The following is a 22,108-nucleotide window of genomic DNA, read 5'->3' as shown; positions in this document are numbered from 1 at the left end:
ACCCCAGGAAGCAAATCGTCTGCAGTACTGCAGAGGGACTCACCCTCACTGATGTGTGGGCCCCACATCACTCGAGCCCACATGTCAGGGGAGAGTCCCCCTGCAGTACTGCAGAGGAGACCAGAGGCGGAGCTCCCCATGCGGCAAGGTGGGGCAGCTGCCCCACCTACCGCCGGAGTAGCCTAACAGACCCCCTTCATCTTCCCTTCCGGCTAGCTGGCAAGAGCGGCACCGCGGCGGCCGGTGGCGGCGTCCGTCGCCTGCAGAGCCAAAAACAGGGAGAGAATGACTGCGCTAGAGACAATAGTGTGGCCCAATAAGCCCATTAAGGCATTGAGCTGGCCCATCCCCAAACCCTTCTCACGCCTCACGCACGGCGGCCGGATCGATCCTTGCGTGCTCCGGCGCCGCCCTGCCAAACCGCCGCCGCCGCCTCACTGCCTGCCGCCCTCAATCCTCGCTGCCGCCGCTGCCCTGCCAAACCGCCCGCCGCCCGCGTGCTCCGGCAGTCTGCCGCCGCCTGCTGGCTGCTGCCGTGCTGCGGATTGCGGTGCTGCCTGCAGGCTGAAGCCGCGGAGGCGGAGCCCCCCGCGCGGCCGCGCCCCCGCCTCCCCGGCCGGCGGCCGCGGCAAGACGGCCAGCGGCCAGAGGCGCCCCGAGCGGCCGAGCCCCCGACCGCGAGCGAGCAGCTCCGACCCGGGCCGGCGACCCCCGAGGCGCCCGGCGAGGCCTGATTTGCTCTCCTCTCCTCATAATTATTTTATTACATTACAATTCATAATTTCATATATTACTTACCAAGTCACTAACTGATTTGCTCTTTAAATTTATATGTTTCTTAGCTCTTAGAATATTGGATTTTGGTCTTTAAATTGGATATTTTTCTTGTTTGATTGATCTTTGTTAAATTAATGGATAATTATCTTCAAATAAGAGGTATGATCATCAATTATTGTTTAAATTTGACATAGATTAGCTATTGATGTGCGTCCTCACGATATCATTAGAAAATTATGTTTACAATGCGCCCCACCTAAAATTTTAACCGAGCTCCGCCACTGGAGGAGACTCATCCACCACCCCAACCAACCACCTCTCTCGCTCTCCCCACGCCTCTTTCTACTATTTTTGTTTTCCCACTCTTCTTTTTGTTTCTTCTTGTTGCTCTCCCCTTGTTTTTTTCCTTTTCTTATTTCTCTCCCCCATGTTTTCATGATTTTGGGTCTTATATTCTAGCGCTACAGTTTCCCGCTCAGTCACAAACACTTCAGATCCTGATAAAATATGGAAGTACATTCATAATTTCAAGAATTTTATAGGATTTTATAAATGTCTAAGAAAAATACGGTTTAAAATCACACCTTGATGGTATTGAGTGGCATATCCTGATTTTTAGTTTCTTTTCTCAATGTTTCTTTTTCCCCTTTTCTTTCACGTGTATTCCCTCCATGCACAACTTTATCTCATAAAGTACTCCTCCAGCACTTAAAGGGAGGATTCCAATGTCTATTGCTACCATAAGCTAGCTATTCAGTGCAAATTCCTTTTTTTGTTGTTGAATGTTCCGGCCCTTTTATAGTTGAAGATGAAGATTTGAATTCCATATATAGTGTTTCACCCAAGTTGCACAATGATAAGTAAAAGAGGAGTTGCTCTGTTCCGCGCGCCAGAAGATTAATAGGTTTTGGTATCCTTAAAGCTACCTATGTGTACAAACTTGTTAAATAAGAATCTACAATTATAGGAATGTAATTGGCTTCATGCATATTATAGCCTAGTTGGTACCAGGTTCCAAACACGTCTTGCTAGACTTTTACAGGATGCAAAAGCTAGGGCACCTTTTTGTCAGCCAGGCCCCGTGCATGGGAACAAAAAAGAAAAAATTGTGTACCCTGAACAGGCATAGAGGACCCGATTGCACACCTCAATTTACACAAGCAAAAAAAAAATCTCGTTCCCTGGTAAAATTTAGATGCTAATCACTGGTCGTGTCCCATCCAAATCCCCATGCTTTGACTAGAAAACAAAGATGGAGGGTCGTCGTGTCCCATTCAAATCCAACCTATTGCATGGGCTCTTGCTGAGCACTTCTCTATCGAAAATGGAGGGTCCGCCTCTCTCAACGTCAAGCCAGTTCGGACCTTCAAGAACTCGCTGGATGCAGTCGTCTTCTTGCTTTCCGGGCCTATCCCATGCATGAAAAACACGCTGACATGTGGGCACGTGGCAATGCATGTCCACATCATCATCAACTTTTAACCGCATATCCTCCACACATCCATAATAATCAAGAGGCAAGTGATCTTTCATCCCAATTAATCTTCTGGCGTGCCTTCGATGGCTTAATCGAGTGACCACGGCGCCGCCGCCTTCTCGATGGCTGGATCCGCCGTGATGCACCTCTCATCGATATGCGTCGTCGTCCATGTTCCTCGTAGACTCGTAGCTAGCCACAGAAACCTGGCCGCGGTCATGAGTGACGACCACGCAAGTTTGCCAAGTTATAGCATTGGACGGATCTCTACCATGCGCATACAACAACGCCGTGGCGGCACCCTCATCCTAACTGATCGTTCAGTGTTTCTGGGGTATGTTTAATAACTGATCAACAAACTAGGGATGTGTTTGTCTAGAGACTACGTGGGATGGGTTGAACCCGTACACGTTTCAGTTTTTTTTTTGAGTTGGGTTGGTCTCATTTGACTTTTGGTCAGGGGGTTGAGGTTGTTTCTTATTTTCTGTTTGGTTGCAAGAAATGGATGTGGCTTGAGGTAGCCGTGTTAACACCGTTAGTAAGTCCTACTGTGGGATCCACATGTCATTCGCTCTGCTCCCCTTCTTTCCCCTCCCCTCCCGCTCCACGCTGGCCTATCGCTTGCCCCTCGTCAGCCTCGTGCTCACCCGCACGGTGCCGCGCGGCCCCCTCTCGCAAGTCTGTGCCAAGCCGGCCACCCGCATGGCGCCGCGGCCCCTCGCCGGCCGGCGATGCTCCTCCTTCCTATAGCTGCCCTCCGCCCGGAGCTCGGCTGGCGTCGCTCCTCCCTCCTCCACGCGCACTTGGCTCGGAGCTCGACCGACACTGCTCGTCCCTCCTCTGGGCAGAGCTCGGCCAGCGCTGCTCCTCCCTCCTCCTTGCGGAACCCGCCCTTTGCACCACCCTCTCCTTCACACTCACCGAGGGCGACGCCGTCCAATTGGCTCGGCGTGGACTTTAGATGGACCACTCCAACCCACATCTGAGAGAAATATTTCCCCTTAGGGAGGGACCCAACTCACCTAGTCTTCGAACCAAACACCTCCAAAAATGGGTTCACCCAACCTAACCCACTCGAACCAAAACACATGCTAACCTATCGTCATGAACTCACGATGAGCGATGGCACTAATTTTCACCCTCACATAGATTTTTTTCATGCCTACTCCCCTTCCTTGAAATATAAGATATTTTGCTTTATTTTAAGTTTAGTCATTCTAAAATATATGCCTTATAGATGGAGAGAGTAGTAAACAAATGCTCCTTAAAGTTTACCAACATAGTAACTCTGTCTCAAGGAAAAAAGTCTGTCAACATAAATGATAAAATGAAGGTTGCTAAGAGCATCTCCAAGAGTTCTTATATCTTGGATGAGTTTTCTAAAAAAATAAAAGAAAGACAAAAAACCCATCTAAAAAGAATTTTTTCTACCTCGTCTTCTATCCTCGTTTTCTATCCAGGGGGTGCCGCTAAGCGTCTTTGCCTAGCGTTGAGCGCTAGCCATTCTTTTTTGGTTTTTGGAAAAACTGTTGGATTTCATTCTTTTTTGCTAACTATTTCGTTTTACATAATAGCTATATCAGAATTTTAGCTATTCATAGATATAAGAGCTCTTGGAGATGCTCTAACGTGCCAATTTTCCATTTACAATCCGGAAAAGAGCTCAAAATCTCTGATGAGGGAGAAAACAAAGAGGGAAGAAGGGAGGGGGTTCCTATGTATCTAGTGGAAGGGAGACAAATCGATGGCTCCTATATATCTTGTGGAAGTTAGATAAACAATTCATCTTTAAAGCCCACTTTGATGCAATTATCTGCTGCAAATATGTTCAACATTATGATAGGATTAACCCAATATTTTGTTAAATTTGTTCAACATTTGACTTTCAAAATGTTGAAACTGTAAAGACGAAATGTTGAAATTAAAAATATGGAATGTTGAAAATGTTGAACAAAGAGTTCTTCTCCGACAAGCTGGGCGCTCTTTCCCCGGCGGCGGCGTCGTCGCAGCAGCTATGGTAGCCGTGGCAGAGCCTTGGCGGGCGGGCGCGACAGGTTCCGAGGCGCGGCAGAGCACGGGCGGGAGGGCGGGCGGCGGAGCACGACGGCGCGGCGAAGCATGGAGCTCGAGGGAAGGCGGCGGCACATATGGTGAGGAAGAAAGTTAGAGTTAAGTAGATTTAATAAAGGTAGCTTTTTGCAAGAATCTCAAACACTTGAAATTAAGTTGAAAAACTTTCTGAAGATAGATTGGTTTTCTCATGTCTTTCTTTCTCCTTGCCCTCCATCAAGTATTCCCCTTCAGATTTTGATTTTGGGCCTAAATCGGCCCAACAAACCGGCCTAGATGTGTAAATTTAGTCAAATTTGTTTTGAAATAATTTTTTCTGTTGTGGAACAATTTTTCAATTGTTCTGATAATAAAAAAACTGTTCTGCGTGACTCCTAACGTTTTTTTTTCCCGTTCCGAACACCACTGTGGAAAGAAGCTCGCGTGGGCCCAAAGAAAAATCCAGCCCATGGCGTCTTCAGCGCCAAGCGCATGCCGCCCGAGGCGTTTTTTTTTTATATTTAAAAAAAATTAAAATTTCAAAAATATATGTCGGTTTTGGAAAATTTCAAAAATATACCCCGGTCGCCCTATGGGGGGCGACAGGGCTCAAATGTATTTTTTTTTCTTCAAATTTGCAACGAAGTCCCTGGAGAAAAAAAAAGAGGGGGGCATGTCGCCCTCCCAACGGGCGACAGGGCCCCTGTCGCCCACCCCAGGGGCGACAGGCCAGTGGGCCCGCCAAGGGAGCCGGTCGCCCCTCCTGTGGGCGACAGGGGGTCCTGTCCCCCCCCCCCCCACGGGCGACCGGGTCAGGCCGCCTATATAAGGCCTCCCCCTCATTCCCTCCTCTCATTTGACCTCAAAAAATCCAAAAAAATCCAGAAAAAAGAGAGGGGTGAGAAGAAGGGAAGCAGCGAAGTTCTGCCGAATTCCTCACTTGTGATCTACCGGTAACTTTCGTATAAATTCGTTGATATTGTATAACAATTTAATTTAATTAGCAGATTAGCTGAATTAGATTTGGTGCTTTAGAACACTGGTTTAGTATTACAATTTGAGTACTATTACAGACTTTTTCAAATAAAATAATTATACATTAGAATAGAATTATGATAGTACCTTATTGATATTGCAGTATAAGACAATAGAATTATAACAGTACCTATATTTTCACGCATCGATTTGGTATACGATATGTGCATTGCTTAAATTATGGTTTGTTATTTGGCGCACCACACTATAGCGCCAATGTCTTCGTCAGGATCAACCTACATTCCGTGGAGCAAGTGTAAAGCCACCGTACCCAAAAGGAATTGATGTGCCAATGTGCTTCTGCGGTTCGTTATGCAAGTTCATGCAATCTGAGGTTTTAGGAGATGACTACGGCATGAGGTTCTTTATGTGTGAGAACTACGAATATGATCCACCTAAGCGATATGGCAAAGACCGGGCCAAGGTAGCAGGACAACATTCGCTATTTTTCTATATGACCTAACATTGAGTTATGATTCTAACTTGTGTTGGACAAAGTCTCTTCCGCCTCTTTGTGATTTTATGCAGTGGTTCGACACCGTGCAGTCGCAGCAGGCAAAGGACATTGTGGAACAAAAAGCAAGATGGGCTGCAGAACGTTGGCGCCGAATGAAGCACGAGGAACAGCAAGAGGAGAAGCGCACCAAAGAGCAAGAAGGGATCCGCAAGAGGATGGAGGAGGTGGATCGTAAGGCGGCGGCCGAACGTGAAGCTGACAGGGAGAGAAAGCGAGAGAGGGCACGCCGTGCGAAGGAAGCCGGGCCCGAACCAATTAGGAAGGGCAAATATCCTAGGTGCACTCAGTAGAGTAGTACCATGTAATCCCGGCATTTTATATTCCATAAGGCATGGTAGGTTTAGATGTAACAAGAAATTATCTTGTCGCGTGCACATGCCACTGCAATTAGTTGTTTATGTTTTAAGTTGAGAGCTTAACTCTGTGTGTTGTAGCCTTTACCATTAATTTGCAGTTGTAGCCGGGAGTCTATGAAATCTTTGAGCTTTTCCTTAATATTTTCGGAGCTTTTCATGTCAATAGAATACTAAAAAACACACATTAATATAATGATAAGAACTAAGAAATACATCAGGGTCTGCTGCTAAAAAGCTCGAATAGCTCAAAATAGGAACCATAGTGTATCTAGCTACAAGTACGAGATCACAGGTTACCACTGCTCAGCACGGCGATCACGGGTTTCCCAAATGTCGCATTCTTTGCCCAGACATACGTGACAAAAGACGACAACCCAATAGCAGTGCTCTTCCAACATTTCAAAAAGATGTGACAAGACGGCAACCACACCAGCTCACCTTCAAAGCAGTCTCTCTGGTGAGGACGACGGACCTGTCATTCTACAGCGAAGGTCTGTGGCATGTAGTAGGGAAGGCGGCATCTAGGCGCGATCGACCGAGCGGCAGTAATGCAGTGCTGTGAGTCTGCATGCACAGAGATGCATCGAGTAGTCATTTCGAGAATCGAATCTAGCCTTTTCAGTGTTAGGTCAGCTAGCCTCTTCATTGTGTTGTCATGTAGGTTTTTTAGGTGCATTTACACTCCACACTCCGGGTATCAGACCTTTGTGCGCCTATAAATACTCCCAAGTTTGTGAACTCCCAGCACAACTCAAACATCAAACCTCATTGTATACCCAATGTCTGGAGGTGGGTCTAGCGGGAAGAATTACTATGGTTTTGGGAAAGGAAAAGGGGGAAGAAAGGGAGACCCCATAATATGGGAGGGGCCTCTTGGACCTGATTCCTTTCCGGAACCAGTGTTTGAGTTTCCGCCACAGCACAAGAGTGAATTTACCAATGAAACTCCTCTTCGACAATACGATAACCGTAGAGAACCGTGGCCAAAATGCAGACATGGTGAGGACTGCTTAGTGCAGATGTGCACCGACGGGATGGATGGCGGTCGGCGTTTCTTTAAATGTCCACACGCATGGGTAATACTCGGTTGTTTCATTTCTTTATCTTAAATGAGACACCTTACATGGAATTTGTTTTGCAATCTTCCGATGCTCCAGAAAACTGTGGTTTTACTAGGTGGGTAGATCCTGCACCAATTGATTCTGTTCAGGAGTTCATCGAGTACCTCCAGATAAAGATCTTTGATCTGGAATGTAAGGTGAACCATTATGAGGAAGTGAGCGAGGGTAACAAAGGCGACGAAGTTGATGATATCAGCAATGCAGCCTGTTCACAGGATGAACCATGCACTATTCCTTACTGCAACTGCCCTTGTCACAAGAAGAAGGGCCATGCGCCTCCGGCACCACCGCCTGCACCACCTGCAATGGGTGGATACTGCGGAGAAGACTCAACGCAGTTTGCTACGTGGGGGTACGGCTACTTGGACTACCCTAGTGCTAGTGACATGCTGCATCACTGTGTTTATTCTGTTTTTTTTTAAATTACCTAAGGCATGTTAGGTTAGTCCGGAATCTGTTTACCGTAGTTTGCAACGGGTTCTGACATGCCACTGCATGTGTGATGTGTGTTTCATTATCGTTGTATTATGATGTAAAATTTAGTGGTTCACATTACGTAATGTATTTCTTAGTTCTTATTTCTTATCGTTATATTAATTACATGTGTGCTTTTAAGTTACCTGTAGATCAGGAGTACGCAATTCGGCAGAGTTTCGCCGCTTTTCTTCTCCCCACCTCTCTCTTTTTTTTCTGAATTTTTAGGCTCAAATGACAAAGGGAATGGCGGCGAATGGTGGCCAGGGTTTAAGCAATAACGGAAGCAGCAGCAATTAGTGGATTCATGTTGAGTTCCTCGTGTCAAAAAAAAAGAAATAGTTAAGGATACAATCAACCAAGAAATTATTACTTCGAACTTCTAAGCTCTATTGGTAGAAGTAACTAATAAGTACAAATAAATGATAATCGAAATCGTCCGAATTGCTTCGAGATCTCGTTTTTAGTTTCTAATCATTATAGGTTTGTGTAAATCAACGTGAAATCTGCATCTACCAGACATCCGCGCTGACAAAAAAGTTTATAGTTCGAAATCACATGAAAAGTAGTTTCTCTAGTGTCATCCTTTAGAGGCCGCATCGCCCACCAAAATTGACATCCGACACCTTCCGTAAATTTCATGATAATTCGAACTCGATTTCCAAATCCTTCTGCAAATATATCACAATAAATCTTCGGACGCTGGAGGAATTTTATGCAATTCGATAGGCTTTGTTGGCCAGGGTTTAAAACGGCTTTGTTGGCCAGGGTTTATTGGCCAGGGTTTAAAACACAGGGGAGGGACCCTGTCGCCCCCCAACGGGAGACAGGGGCCTGTCGCCCCTGGGGTGGGCGACAGGGGCCTGTCGCCCCGTTCCCCCTTTTTTTTTCTCCAGGGACTTCGTTGCAAATTTGAAGAAAAAAAAATACATTTGAGCCCTGTCGCCCCCCATAGGGCGACCGGGGTATATTTTTGAAATTTTCCAAAATCGACATATATTTTTGAAATTTTAATTTTTTTTAAATATAAAAAAGAAAAAACCGCCCGCCCGAGTGAGCACAAAAAAGGATCAACAGAAAGGCCCGTACCCCGTGCCAGCCCACACGGCGTCTTCAGCGACAAGCCGAGCGCTCCACCTGGTGTGGCATGGGCCCCGCCCCGCCTGGCACCTGGCGCATCGCCCTGGCCGTGGCCGCACGCCCGCCCGCCCCCACCGAGAACTGAAGCGCGATCGCCGCCACGGCACACCGCACACCGCTAGACATATCCTATGCAATCAGCCAACTCGTGCAATCGTGCAATCCGCAAATATGAAACATCCGATCTCAATCCAACGGTCGCTGCTATTTTGCACTTAAACCCCCCGCACCTCATCAGCGCCGGCACTCCCTCACCCATCGCCGGGGACGGTTCTCCACTCTCCCCACCTCGAGCGCATCTCCCTCCCCGGCGCCTCTCTCTGCTCCTCCTCCCCGGTGCCTCCCTCACCGCACCGGGCGGGCGCGGAGTAGGGGCCCCGCTGCCCCTCCCCTACTCGCTCTGCACGAGCGCACGGACGACGCGACGGATGATGGCGAGGCGGAGGGACGCGCCACGGCCCCACTCCCTCCCTCCTCCTGGCGCCGAGTTGCAGTAGCGCGGCCGGGCAGCGGACCCGCGCGAGCCATGGCGAGCTGGGGCGGGTGGCTGCGGCGGCCGCGGCCGCAGCCCCTGCTCCCTCCGCTCGCGCCGGCCGCGGTGGTGTGGCGAGCAGGGCCGGCCCCTGCTCCCTCCTTCGTCGGCGCTCGAGCTCGGCCTGCCTCGACCTCCGCTATCGCGGCGGCGGGACGCCCTCGTCAGCGCACAGGGCCGCCTCCCTCCGCGCGGGGCCTCGCCGCGGCCCCCTTGCCGCGCGTCCTCGCCGCGCTCCCTGCGCGCGCGGGCTGGCCGGTTCCTCTGCTCGCCGTGGCGTCCTCCGCCCGGCGGTGGTCCTTCCTCCCTCCGCCGCTCGCCCCATCCCGCGCGGCCGCAGAGGAGGAGCGGGGCGCGGCACGACGACGACGCTGCGGCGCGGCCATGGAGCTCGCGGCCTCCCATGGTGGTGCGCGTCCATGCCTGAATGCCTCCGCGGCAGGGCGGGGCGGCCGCAGCCGCGGCGCGGCGGCCACGGTGAGGCCAGACCTCCCCGCACGGGGCGGGGCCTTGTGGCGAGGCGGGGAGCAGCTCATCGTGGTGGACGGGGAGCAGCTCGTCGCGGCGGAGGAGGCCGTCGCGTCCTTGGCGTGCGCGGGCGCGGCGGCTTCCCCTTCGTCTCCCTCGCCGGTGGGCATGCGGAGGCACCGGGGAGGAGGAGCAGAGAGAGGCACCGGGGAGGGAGATGCGCTCGAGGTGGGGAGAGTGGAGGACCGTCCCCGGCGATGGGTGAGGGAGTGCCGGCGCTGATGAGGTGCAGGGGGTTTAAGTGCAAAATAGCAGCGACCGTTGGATTGAGATCGGATGTTTTATATTCGCGGATTGCATTGCATGGGTAGCTGATTGGATATGTCTCCACCGCGAAGAACCGCCACCGCCCCCGCGCTCCCCGCGCTCAAAAGCCACCTCGCCACCCCACCATTGCCGCGCCGCGCGTGCGCGCGCTTGGACCGACGCGCAACGGCCTCCCCACCTCCACTCAGCCTCGACCGCCCGTGCACGCCACCGCGCATGCCGCCGTCCGCCCCGCCCCTCCCCGCGTGAGCACGGCTGGGCTCACTCCGCTCCACTCCACTCCTCTCCCAACCGCCCACCGTCTCCCTCCCCGTGGCTATATAGCGCGCGCCTCCGCGGCCCTCCGGATCGCAGCCTATCCTCCGCAGTCGCCCAGCCCAGCGCAGCCCCCCGCGTTTCACTCCCAGCGGTCGCAGAGGCGGGTTTAAGCGCCGGTTGGTCGCGCTTCGATTTCGATCCATCCGATCCGATCCGGCTGCGGCGAGATGGCGGCGCTGGCGCCGGCGTTGGCGGTCTCCGGGGCCGCGGTGAGGGCTCCACGGCCCACCGGCGGCGGGGACCGGAGGCGCGGGGCAGGGCGGCCGTCGCCGTCGTTGGCCTTCCTCTCTCGTAACGAAACGCCCTCCCTCCTCAATTGCTCGCTCGCCCATCCGCCGTTCAAGAGTGCCCGAGTGATGTGGTGGTGATATGATGCATGCAGGGGGTGCTCGAGATGAGGCTTCGGGAAGGCGCGGGGCCATGCGCGCGGCGGCGGCGGCGTCCGGGAAGGTGGTTGTTCCCGAGGGCGAGAACGACGGCCTGACATCCTCGCCCGACTCGGCTCGGTTCCAGTCCGACGAACTGGAGGTTCGTGATCCGTTGATCCTTTTCCTTGCCTTCCAAAACTGTGGAACGTACCACACTGCGTCTATGTTCGATTGTTGCCCCTTTTCTGCATGCGATTCGAGAACAGAGGTCGACGCGCGATCAGTGAGCCCTCCGAAAGGGGTCCACGATCGATGGAGTCGCAACTCTGTGTACCAGCATTTAGAGTTGTCTGTATATACAATCGTCTTGTGAACATTTCGTCTGTCTAATCGTCTTCTGAACATTTTGTCTCTTGGGCACTTGTCTAGGTACCAGACATCACTGACGGTAAGATCGAGTCTTCAGAGGCAATGCAGGGTGCTGGTTCTGAAGCCTTGAACAGAGAGGTTTTAGGATCAGCTCGCCAGGAGAAACCGCGAACTGTTCCACCACCAGGGGATGGACAGAAAATTTTCCAGATTGACCCCATGCTGCAAGGCTATAAGTACCATCTTGAGTACAGGTCTGTATTGCTTGCTTCGTTCAATTCTACTGCACACTTCAAGATGTTCCAGTCTTTCACAAGATATAGAATGCCTCCCTCAACCCTCGAGTGTCATGATGCTCTTTATTTTATCTTAATTATTTCATATGGAGTAGTTACTCTTCAAAGTTTTGCTGGAAGATCATATTGTAGCATGAATCAATAATTAGGTTCATTTGCACCTGGAAATTATCATGTCGATTTGATGCCTAGCCTAAGCATTAGAATGCAATGGATATGTCCCCTTTCAGGATAAGATATTTGCAGCAATGGTTGGCCAATAAAATAGAGGCTCACAGTGGGTTATAATTCTTTCTGGAGTGTCAATTAAATGACAACCTTCATTTGCATCCCCTTTTGTTATAAGGACAACTCCTATATAGGCCCATACGAACACCACTAGCAATCTCACTATGCTTTAATTAATAAAAACAGGTACAGCCTCTACAGGAGAATCCGTTCAGATATTGACGAGCACGAAGGAGGCTTGGAAGCCTTCTCCCGTAGTTATGAGAAGTTTGGATTTAATCGCAGGTAAAATTTCTTTAACATGCAAGTGTCTATCCTTTTTCCGATGTTGAAGCAGGTAACATTGTATCTTCTTCCTACGTAGTGCTGAAGGTGTCACCTACCGAGAATGGGCTCCTGGAGCACATGTATGCTCTTCTTCAAATCTTATTGTTTATCTTAATACAATTCTAGCTCAATCTTTAAATTATTTGTGGAAATGACCACTCTTACATCTACAAAGCTATTTCAATCCTATGATCTTTTTTTACTTTTATTAAATGATAAATGTATATCTTATCAGACCCGGCTAGTGTTATTCAGAAGTGCCTCCTGCTTTAATTGCAGTCTGCAGCATTGGTGGGTGACTTCAACAACTGGGATCCAAACGCAGACCGTATGAGCAAGGTATACTTATGGCTTCAAAATGCATTTTATGTTTTTCTTAATGGATTGTATATTAAATTCATTAGACTCAGTTCCTTCAATTAACTGTTGCCATAAGTTGACTACTAAATATCAGTGTTGCTGCTGCTGTAAACTCAGTGTTGAGAACTTCCGCATGTTACACGTATATTCTAATTGTCTAGATATCTTTTACTGCTTGTGTACTCATATAAAAGGAGGAATTGAGTACCATACTTAAATGCCTCTTGGAAGTAGGTGTAACTCTATATTATTGATAAAGAGTTCCTGATGCTTGTATCTGATATACTTTCAGAATGAGTATGGTGTTTGGGAGGTTTTTCTGCCTAACAATGCAGATGGTTCGTTACCTATTCCTCATGGTTCTCGTGTAAAGGTACATTTTTCCTTCTTGGTCAGTTATTTTTGGCTTAAGAGGCTAAGAGCGTCTCCTAATTTAATCGATGTATGTTTTGACCATGTACAGGTGAGAATGGATACTCCATCAGGGATAAAGGATTCAATTCCTGCCTGGATCAAGTACTCAGTGCAGCCCCCAGGAGAGATACCATATGATGGGATTTATTATGATCCTCCTGAAGAGGTCTTCATTTCCCATATTCTGGACTTATAAATTCTGAATTTTCCTTCTTTGTTTCTTCTTTGTGCTAGCATTTTTGGGGAAACAATATATATCATTTACCTTGTGAAGCCTCCCAAGTGAATTTGAACCTATCCTATTTGTTGTGGGATATTTTTCCTTTACTAGCCCAGTAACTAAAAAAGTTTACATGCATATGCAGGTGAAGTATGTGTTCAAGCATCCTCAACCTAAACGACCCAAATCACTGCGGATATATGAAACACATGTTGGAATGAGTAGCCCGGTATTGCACCTTTACCTGTTGACTCCTTAGACAATGCTAGCCATATGCAGTTTTAGTTCTTACAGGCTTCAAGGATGTTTTGGTACTGTTAGACTTTTCTTCTCTAATACACAAGAGAACTGATGTCTTCTTGTATTAAGAAGAAGAGTTTAAAAATTACGAACCACTCACCCAACACCTTACATTATAAAGACATACACGCCACTGACTATAAAAAACAACAACCACACAACCATGCTTCCAATCCTAAAAAAAATGCTACCAAGAACTATCTGGCAGCTACGTCAAGCTGCACCAATCCCCTAGCACCTGCTAAGCACCAATGTTAATATGCTGCTATATGTTTCTATAGTTTTTAACATGATTTTAACATTTCAAAACAATGTGCTTGACTAAACTACAATTTATGTTTCACATGAATGGTTGTGGATTGTGGTTATATTTCTTCTACTTTAGTTGCTACATTCTGTTTCATGTTGCAAGTTAAATTGATGCTTCCCACAATTAAGTTTACTTTTGAGTTCATAAAATAAACAAGCCAACAACACAATATCTTCACCATCAATCTATACATTATCTAATTACCATGTGTTTATATACACAAGTTCTTTAACTAATCATTATCCTTTTTTACTGGCTGTCATTTTGATATTTCGTTGGCCCTTGGATAAATGCTAGAATCCTTTGTGATTAGGAACCGAAGATCAACACATATGCAAACTTTAGGGACGATGTCCTCCCAAGGATAAAAAAACTTGGATACAATGCAGTGCAAATAATGGCAATCCAAGAGCACTCATATTATGGAAGCTTTGGGTAAATTCAGGATTCAATTTTGGTTGTATTTTTCCTTGTATCAACAATTTACACCTCACCTTTTAATTTTGAAAACTGTTAAACTTGTAACTTCATTTTTCATCACTCTCTTTTTTATGTGAGTGTGTAACTGTTGTTTCTTGCTGCCATTCCATATTTTTCTTCTATTTTGATTATTCTTAAAATGCTAAAGTTATGTTTGGTCTTCAATAATCAATTGCATTCGGATGCATGTATAGTAGCAAGATTTACATAGATATACCCCCAACTGTACAAACTATCTCTGAATGGATGGGTGGGTGCAGGGGCGGAGACAGGGGGGGCGGGCAGGGGCCTGGCCCCCCCTATGATCCCCAAATTTGCACTACAAATTTAAATTTTGATTAAATTTTTATATAAATTTATATGGTTGGCCCCCCCTAACAATGAAAAAATCACCATCCTGCCTCCGCCCCTGGGTGGGTGCATGATACTGTCATTATGGCACTACGGCAACTCACAAGTATCAGTATCAATGCTTATTTGGCTACTTTTCCATGTTTCGAACATGATAAATTTTGAGATAATATTCATCTCAATTCTTAATTGTAAATGAAGTTTCTTTCATTTTTGACAAACAGCATTACAACATTGATTTAATATTTGTTACTTCCACTGCAGATACCATGTTACTAATTTTTTTGCACCAAGTAGTCGTTTTGGAACCCCAGAAGATTTGAAGTCTTTGATTGATAGAGCACATGAGCTAGGTTTGCTTGTGCTCATGGATGTTGTTCACAGGTAACTGACAAATTCTTCATTGTTAGCTCATCAACCAAATGTATGATTGCATAGTTAGTGTTGGCCTAAACAGTAAACGCGAAATAGTCGGTCACCTCCCGTTTAGCTCTTTATTCAGACTAAACGGCCATTTAAACAGGATAAACAGACACGGCTGGCCACTGTATAGTGTTTACACGACGTGTAAACGGGCTAAACGGCTGAGTAGGCAAACAGTTAATGCTAAAGCTGATGATGTATGCTTCAGAACTCCTGAGTAAAGGCAATATAATAGAATTCCACACAAGGTGGAAATATTTAGCCTCCAATTATCAGACCTGGGCTGTAACTAGTCTACAATCTCTACCACATACATAAATTCAGAAGATGAGAAACAATTGCTAAACCATAATGTGAGAATACAAATCTGGTTTATGAATGTGTGAATTCATCTTGAATTTGGGTGTCTAGAAAAACCACCTAGTTCCTCCAAGCTTGGATCTCTCTCTCCTTTTGGGTCAAATCTGGTTTATGAATTTGTGAGTTCACAATCACATTTATATTTCATTTTGGTATCCTTTCTTGTTGATGTGATGAAAACATCATTTAGTTTCCGCCAAACAGTTCTAAATATATTTTACATGTCAAATGTTGCCAGCCACTAAGAAATATAGAAAGATATGAGGCTGTTGCTTTGTAGTACCTATTTTTTTTATAAGAAAGAATGTCAATGGCCAAAACCAAGAACAATAGGCAAATTTATCAGTTACCCTTGTTGATTTACTGAAGCCCTAAGAATAGTTGAAACCAATTGTCATGATCTCTTTGGCTTTAGGCCTATTGGGATGAGATTGATCATTATCTATTGGATATCCTTGTCGATTTACTGAAGCCATTTGGGTTCATACCTTTGCTTCTATGTTACTTGCAGTCATGCATCAAGTAATACTCTGGATGGATTGAATGGTTTTGATGGTACGGATACACATTACTTTCATAGTGGTCCGCGAGGCCATCATTGGATGTGGGATTCCCGCCTGTTCAACTATGGGAATTGGGAAGTATGGAACAAAGAATGCTCTACTTCCATTTATTTTGTTTGCTCCCATTTGTTTATTTCTTTCTCTTTTTTTGCATGTATTTCTAACATTTTTAAACCTACGCAGGTTTTAAGATTTCTTCTCTCCAATGCTAGATGGTGGCTTGAGGAATATAAATTTGATGGTTTCCGTTTTGATGGTGTGACCTCCATGATGTACACTCACCATGGATTACAAGTAATTTAAGCTTAATATCTCTTGATTTATCTTCAATTGCTAAATCTGATGGGATTAAGCCTAATAAGTAGCTACCTATTACAGTATCATATTTGTCACATTCTGCCTTTTCATAAAGTACTGCAATTTATTTTAGGTATCATTTACGGGGAACTTCAATGAGTATTTTGGCTTTGCCACCGATGTAGATGCAGTGGTTTACTTGATGCTGGTAAATGATCTAATTCACGGACTTTATCCTGAGGCTGTATCCATTGGTGAAGATGTAAGTACTATCCGTTTGTCATATTCTTGCAATTTAAGTTGCTTTCTGTTTATCTTGACAAAATGACAAGATGCTCCTATCTGGTGATGAAAAAAAAGTTATTTTGGATTTTAGTATAAAGTGTTCGCTAAGTTGTTGCTTAGCATTATTCTTCATGTCTTCGAATTTCATGGTGTAATTAATGCCAATTGTAGTAATGTGCTTAACAAGTTTGTTTTACATAGATATAATAGAGCAAAGGTATGCTTTGCAACATGTGTATATATATAAGATAAATAATTTATGCAGAAGTACTTTTTTGAGACATATAAAGAAAGTAAATGGATGAGCCTATACTATAATGGAGAGAATACTAGAATTTTTTGATTTATAAATCTGATATTTCAATTTGAAATATATCTTGAAATTTAATCCCTTTTGACATAGAAGCATGTTCCATATTGATAACCTATTTACTTTCCCTGGAAACTCCTGATTTATTGAAGTCGGATAAAGTACATATATACACCATGTTTTGGGGGCTATAATTTACGACAATAGGGCAACAGCTCCGTCTCATAAAGAGGAAATTCGAATCTATCCAAAATGATTGGCAACTTTTCTGCTGGATATTCAAACAAATATATAACTTCTTCAGGTTAGTGGAATGCCTACATTTGCAATTCCTGTTCACGATGGAGGAGTGGGCTTTGACTACCGGCTGCATATGGCTGTGGCTGACAAATGGATTGAGCTAATGAAGTAAGTGTTGCAAATGGCTGTGTACGATTATTATTTTCTTGTATTGGGCTGCATATCGAAGTAATATTTTTTTGCATAACACTACAAGTACATGCATTGCATGTCCCATCTGCGTATGCATTTATTTTTGGGTCACCACTTTTGAAATTTATTCTATAAAATTGTGAAAATAATATGTAGTTGACAAATTTTAGGGTTTCTCATGAGAGAATGGTTTTTGTACATGTTTGTGGCTATACACGCTATCAACACTGCCAAATGCGTCTCGAGATTTTAAAATTTTAAACTACTCATCTTAATATTGTTGCACAAATCATGAAGTTTTTTTGTAGGTAGGATAGTGTACACCTATACCAGCATATACATGTGGAGGTGCATATCTATTTCACATAAGTAGCATTGCATCATACACAACGTTCATCTATTGTGTGGCTCTACTCTCTACACAAAAACAAAGTCTGCTCTTTTGTATACTGACTTACTGAGTACAGGGGTTTTATAACCTATGTACTCATTCCTTTCTTCTATCTTAAATGAAATGATGCACAGTCCTCCTGCACCGGTCGAGAAAAAAAAATTGTTTGAAGTTTTCATTCTGAAACTGGAAAGCTCTATCTGTAATATATCTTCTGTTTTTGTTTTGATATAAATATGGTGAGTGTCAACCTTCTTTTATTTTTTTTAAACCATGTAGGCAAAGTGACGAATCTTGGAAGATGGGTGATATTGTGCACACACTGACAAATAGAAGGTGGTTAGAGAAGTGTGTTACTTATTCTGAAAGTCATGACCAAGCACTAGTTGGTGATAAGACTATTGCATTTTGGTTGATGGACAAGGTAACCACTAATTAATTTTCTTTGTACTAATTGGGGCATAGACCATGTTTCACATATTTATCTTTATCTTTTCTAAGGAAATTCGCTTTATTTTCCTCAAGTTCCAAATTTATCAATAGTTCCTACGACATAAATGTTATTAAAAGCAGAATGTCAGAACTTTTGTTAATTTTATTTAATTTGGACTTGTGCACTCTGCCTTTCTGTTGTTTTGCTGCATTCATTTATGTAATCTCGTGCACTGGATCATGACAGCCTCTAAGACCCCTGTCTGAGTGAGTTTCAATTCTCAGCTATCTCTGTGAAAACCATATATGCTTTTCTTGATTCAATACTTAGTTATTTTTAGAATAAATATTGACTAGTTTTCATGATATATTTTCAGAAAAATCTATTTTGTTTTTCCCTTCAGATGTTACAGAAAGGTATGAAAGAATTACACCGGTTATACTTGTGCAGGATATGTATGATTTCATGGCTCTGGATAGACCTGCAACACCTACCATTGATCGTGGGATAGCATTGCATAAGATGATCAGACTTATCACAATGGGTTTAGGAGGAGAAGGATATCTTAATTTCATGGGAAATGAGTTTGGACATCCTGGTGAGATTTGACTACTTTGTTGCACTCAAACTTCTTTGAATCTTGTATAATAGTATTTCATTTGACAATTATCTTGCCATTTATCTTGTGTTATGCTTTAGGAAGCTGTTAATTCTAAGGCCATTGATCTACTTTACATTTTGCAGAATGGATAGATTTTCCAAGAGGTCCGCAAAGACTCCCTAGTGGTAAGTTTATTGCAGGGAATAACAACAGTTATGACAAATGCCGTCGAAGATTTGACCTGGTAAAGTTTCTTTGAGCTGATACATTATATTGATAACTGCAATAACATGCCTCAGTAAAGTCCAATTCTTAATTTCTTTTACCATTTCGAGTGCTTTCATTAACAATGTGTCATTATAAAGTTTGGTTTTGTTCATACGAGTCACTAGTGTTTTCAAAACTAGAATATTAAACTTCTTCTGCTAAGTTTTGGTTTAATTTATGTTGTTAATCCTTGATCTCTAATTGATTATTATGGAATTTGTGCTTTTGATGTCAGGGTGATGCGGACTATCTTAGGTATCATGGTATGCAAGAGTTTGATCAGGCAATGCAACATCTTGAGGAAAAATATGGAGTATGTTTTTTTTGTTCCGTAAATCATTGCTTTTACTAAAATCGTACTAGGTATGCATTCCCTCTGTACTATCATTTAGTTCAAAATCATTTTGCTAAAAAAGATCACTGGACTAGTAATAAGCTAGGGAGAATCAGTTATGAGTTCTTATATGTTGCATCACTATTCACTAACTCTATATATGGTGTCTGATTTTAACTACTCTTTTGTGGCAATCTACGTGAACTTGGCAAATCTTCCTTAGTTTCATGATCACTAGTATTTAAGTCATGTCATAAGAGCAACGAAGAATTTCTGATGAAATTGGCTATGTAATTGCAGTTTATGACCGATGATCACCAGTACATTTCTCGGAAACACGAGGAGGACAAGGTGATTGTGTTTGAAAAGGGAGATTTGGTATTTGTGTTCAATTTCCATTGTAACAACAGCTATTTCGACTACCGTGTTGGCTGTCGGAGACCTGGGGTTTATAAGGTATGTGGCTATCGCGCAAATATTTCCGATGATCTAAGTGTATTTTTCATTGCTAAATGGGTTTGCTCGACCTAATCTCTATCTGCAATTTGTCCATTGTCATTATTGATCTATTGCGATGATGAGGATAGGAGTAAGGAATTTATTGGTGTGAGGAGTTCATATTGTCGTTTAATCTCCTCAAACAAATAGGCTATTAATTTTGTGGTTTCCAATTTGGTATGTTGCGTGAACAGGAAAGGAAGCAAAAAAAAAAAGAGTACCTTTCTAGTTTATACCCTTTTGGAACTGATTCTTCTGTGTTTTCCTATACTTGACAAAAGACCCAGAATCATTATCTGCTCTTTTTTTTTTTGCCAAAGGATGCTAGCTCAGTTGGTTAGTCACTCCGGCGGCACCCCTCAGGTCCTGAGTTCAACTCCCCGTGGGAGCGAATTTTAGGCTGAGGGTAAAAAAATCCCCTCGCTGGCCTTGTGTGCCAAAGCACTGGTGGTGAGCCGGCCCCAGGTCGGCCTGAGGACCCTTACATGGCCCAGGCAGGTAGTCCCCAGGGGTTACGTCTCCCAGTGTCAGGGCAGGGCCGGGGTTCGGGGATTTTCTCGGTTGGGGAAGCCGAGTCTTCTCTTAGATAATACCGGTGGGGCGGTCTTTCCCCACCCGGCCGAGTTTTTTATTATCTGCTTTTTAAATATATGGCACTTAGCTAATTAGCTTGTTCTAAACGCCATATATTTAAAAATGTTGGGAGCACCTAATATGGGTGATTGCTTGTTCATTCTCTTGTTGGCGCCTTGATCTCATATTCGGACACACCCATATTTCGAAATTTACCTGGTGAAATTACTAAGAACAGCACTCAATGTGCTGGGTACTTGGGTGCTGATAGCGTCTGCGATTTTCTACCAGGTGGCCTTGGACTCAGACGCTGGACTGTTCGGTGGATTCGGCAGGATCCATCACGCTGCAGAGCACTTCACCACCGTAAGTTTTGTGTCACATGAGAATGCTTTACAGCTGCAGCATGCTGATGTAAACTCGTTATTGAAGATGTGAGCTAATTTCTCCTTGGCTCGTCATTACCTACAGGACTGCTCGCATGACAACAGGCCCCATTCGTTCTCGGTGTATACACCAAGCAGAACCTGCGTCGTCTATGCTCCAGCGGACACAATGACACCGGAGAGCAGCGAGGAAAGCAAGTAAACAAAAAAAACATGCTGCCAGTACAGCTAGTTGCATGCATGTTTTGCTTTTTGTGCCTGAGATTAGGATGTGATTTGCATCCTCTGCCATTGGGTTGAATAAGGTTCTCCTTCAATCCATGCTGGAAAGTCCAGACATCTTTTTGCTGTGTGTTGTGCTCTCAGTTTAGTAGATCTTAGCTACCCTTCAGGATGTCGGTAAAACATAGCTATTTTGTTTCTTTCTTTTTTCTATTATATATATATATATATATATATATATATATATATATATATATATATATATATATATATATATATATAGACACACACACACACACACACACACCCTTGGTGCCTGATTTAAGTTATGTTCTTCTGGCACCCGGCGCTCGTTATTCACCTAGTGCTCTTGAGTTGATCGACCTGTAGCTTCTTCTACGAGGTCTTACAAAAGGACTCGCTTTTTCAACTGTAATAAGAGGACATTTTGGGTTATGTTAGCATCGGAGCCAATGATTGTTGCTATGTGTCGGACTATACACGGAGCAGTCAGCACTCAGCACCCAGCAGACCTGCTTCGATGCTTGTGCTTGACTTCTACTCCTCCCCAGAGTCCTAGTACCGAGTGTGGGAGTCAGACACGCTCAGCACCACCACTCCAATCCCCGAAGAGTGAAGGCGCAACCTTCCCGGCTTGGCGTTTCAGGATGCAGAGACCTCGCCTGCCTTAGATGTTAACCCTGCAGCAACGGCCACGGAGACGCAACGGCGGAATGCATGACCGCCAAGTTAAGCAGGGTTAGGGATGCATGCCTTGCCTGCCGCGCGCATCCTCGGAGGAAAACGAAAGGAGATACTAGACAGACGAGCGAAAGCGTGCGTGCACATGGGCTCACCAAACTCGTGACAGGGGACGTGCACTGGACCTGCTGCTTGCTCAGGAGTCACTCCTACTCGACCTCTTGTTGGATGGCCACAGCCCACAGGGCGTGCGTGTCACCTAACGCTCGTACATGATGCTACCTGATCGATCGATGCTTTGCAGTTGGTCCCGGACCAATCGAAATTAAAGCCGGTGCCCCTGCTCTCATCGGCCACATGCACGGGAGATGATGCTGCTGTCTCATGACCAGCAGAGATCATGGCATGCAGCTTGAG

General features: G+C 45.1%; 1 protein-coding gene across 1 annotated transcript; it reads left to right on the top strand.

Annotated features, from left to right (window-relative positions):
* Window positions 1-10,438: 10,438 nt before the first annotated feature.
* Window positions 10,439-21,189, top strand: LOC120703427 (1,4-alpha-glucan-branching enzyme 2, chloroplastic/amyloplastic-like). The gene is made up of 22 exons (XM_039987515.1): window positions 10,439-10,882; window positions 10,974-11,119; window positions 11,389-11,582; window positions 12,039-12,137; window positions 12,217-12,259; window positions 12,459-12,518; window positions 12,832-12,912; window positions 13,003-13,119; window positions 13,319-13,402; window positions 14,097-14,218; window positions 14,879-14,998; window positions 15,909-16,038; window positions 16,144-16,254; window positions 16,391-16,519; window positions 17,157-17,260; window positions 17,955-18,099; window positions 18,559-18,706; window positions 18,853-18,953; window positions 19,212-19,289; window positions 19,611-19,766; window positions 20,673-20,747; window positions 20,853-21,189. Exons 1-22 carry the CDS (start codon window positions 10,759-10,761, stop codon window positions 20,967-20,969), a joined length of 2,484 nt encoding a protein of 827 aa, XP_039843449.1. The 5' UTR covers window positions 10,439-10,758; the 3' UTR covers window positions 20,970-21,189.
* The last annotated feature ends 919 nt before the right edge of the window (window positions 21,190-22,108 follow it).

Source organism: Panicum virgatum, chromosome 1K (genome assembly GCF_016808335.1).
Source record: "Panicum virgatum strain AP13 chromosome 1K, P.virgatum_v5, whole genome shotgun sequence".
NCBI lineage: Eukaryota > Viridiplantae > Streptophyta > Magnoliopsida > Poales > Poaceae > Panicum > Panicum virgatum.
Note: the sequence above shows the minus strand (reverse complement) of the source record. Positions and strands in the feature narration are given on the sequence as shown.

Excerpts from the sequence above, each read along its gene's own strand:
- LOC120703427 (XM_039987515.1), top strand. The coding sequence starts at position 10,759 with ATGGCGGCGCTGGCGCCGGCGTTGGCGGTCTCCGGGGCCGCGGTGAGG. Across the intron at positions 16,520-17,156 it reads CTGTATCCATTGGTGAAGAT|GTTAGTGGAATGCCTACATT; the intron begins GTAAGTACTATC and ends TAACTTCTTCAG. Across the intron at positions 18,100-18,558 it reads CATTTTGGTTGATGGACAAG|GATATGTATGATTTCATGGC; the intron begins GTAACCACTAAT and ends ATACTTGTGCAG.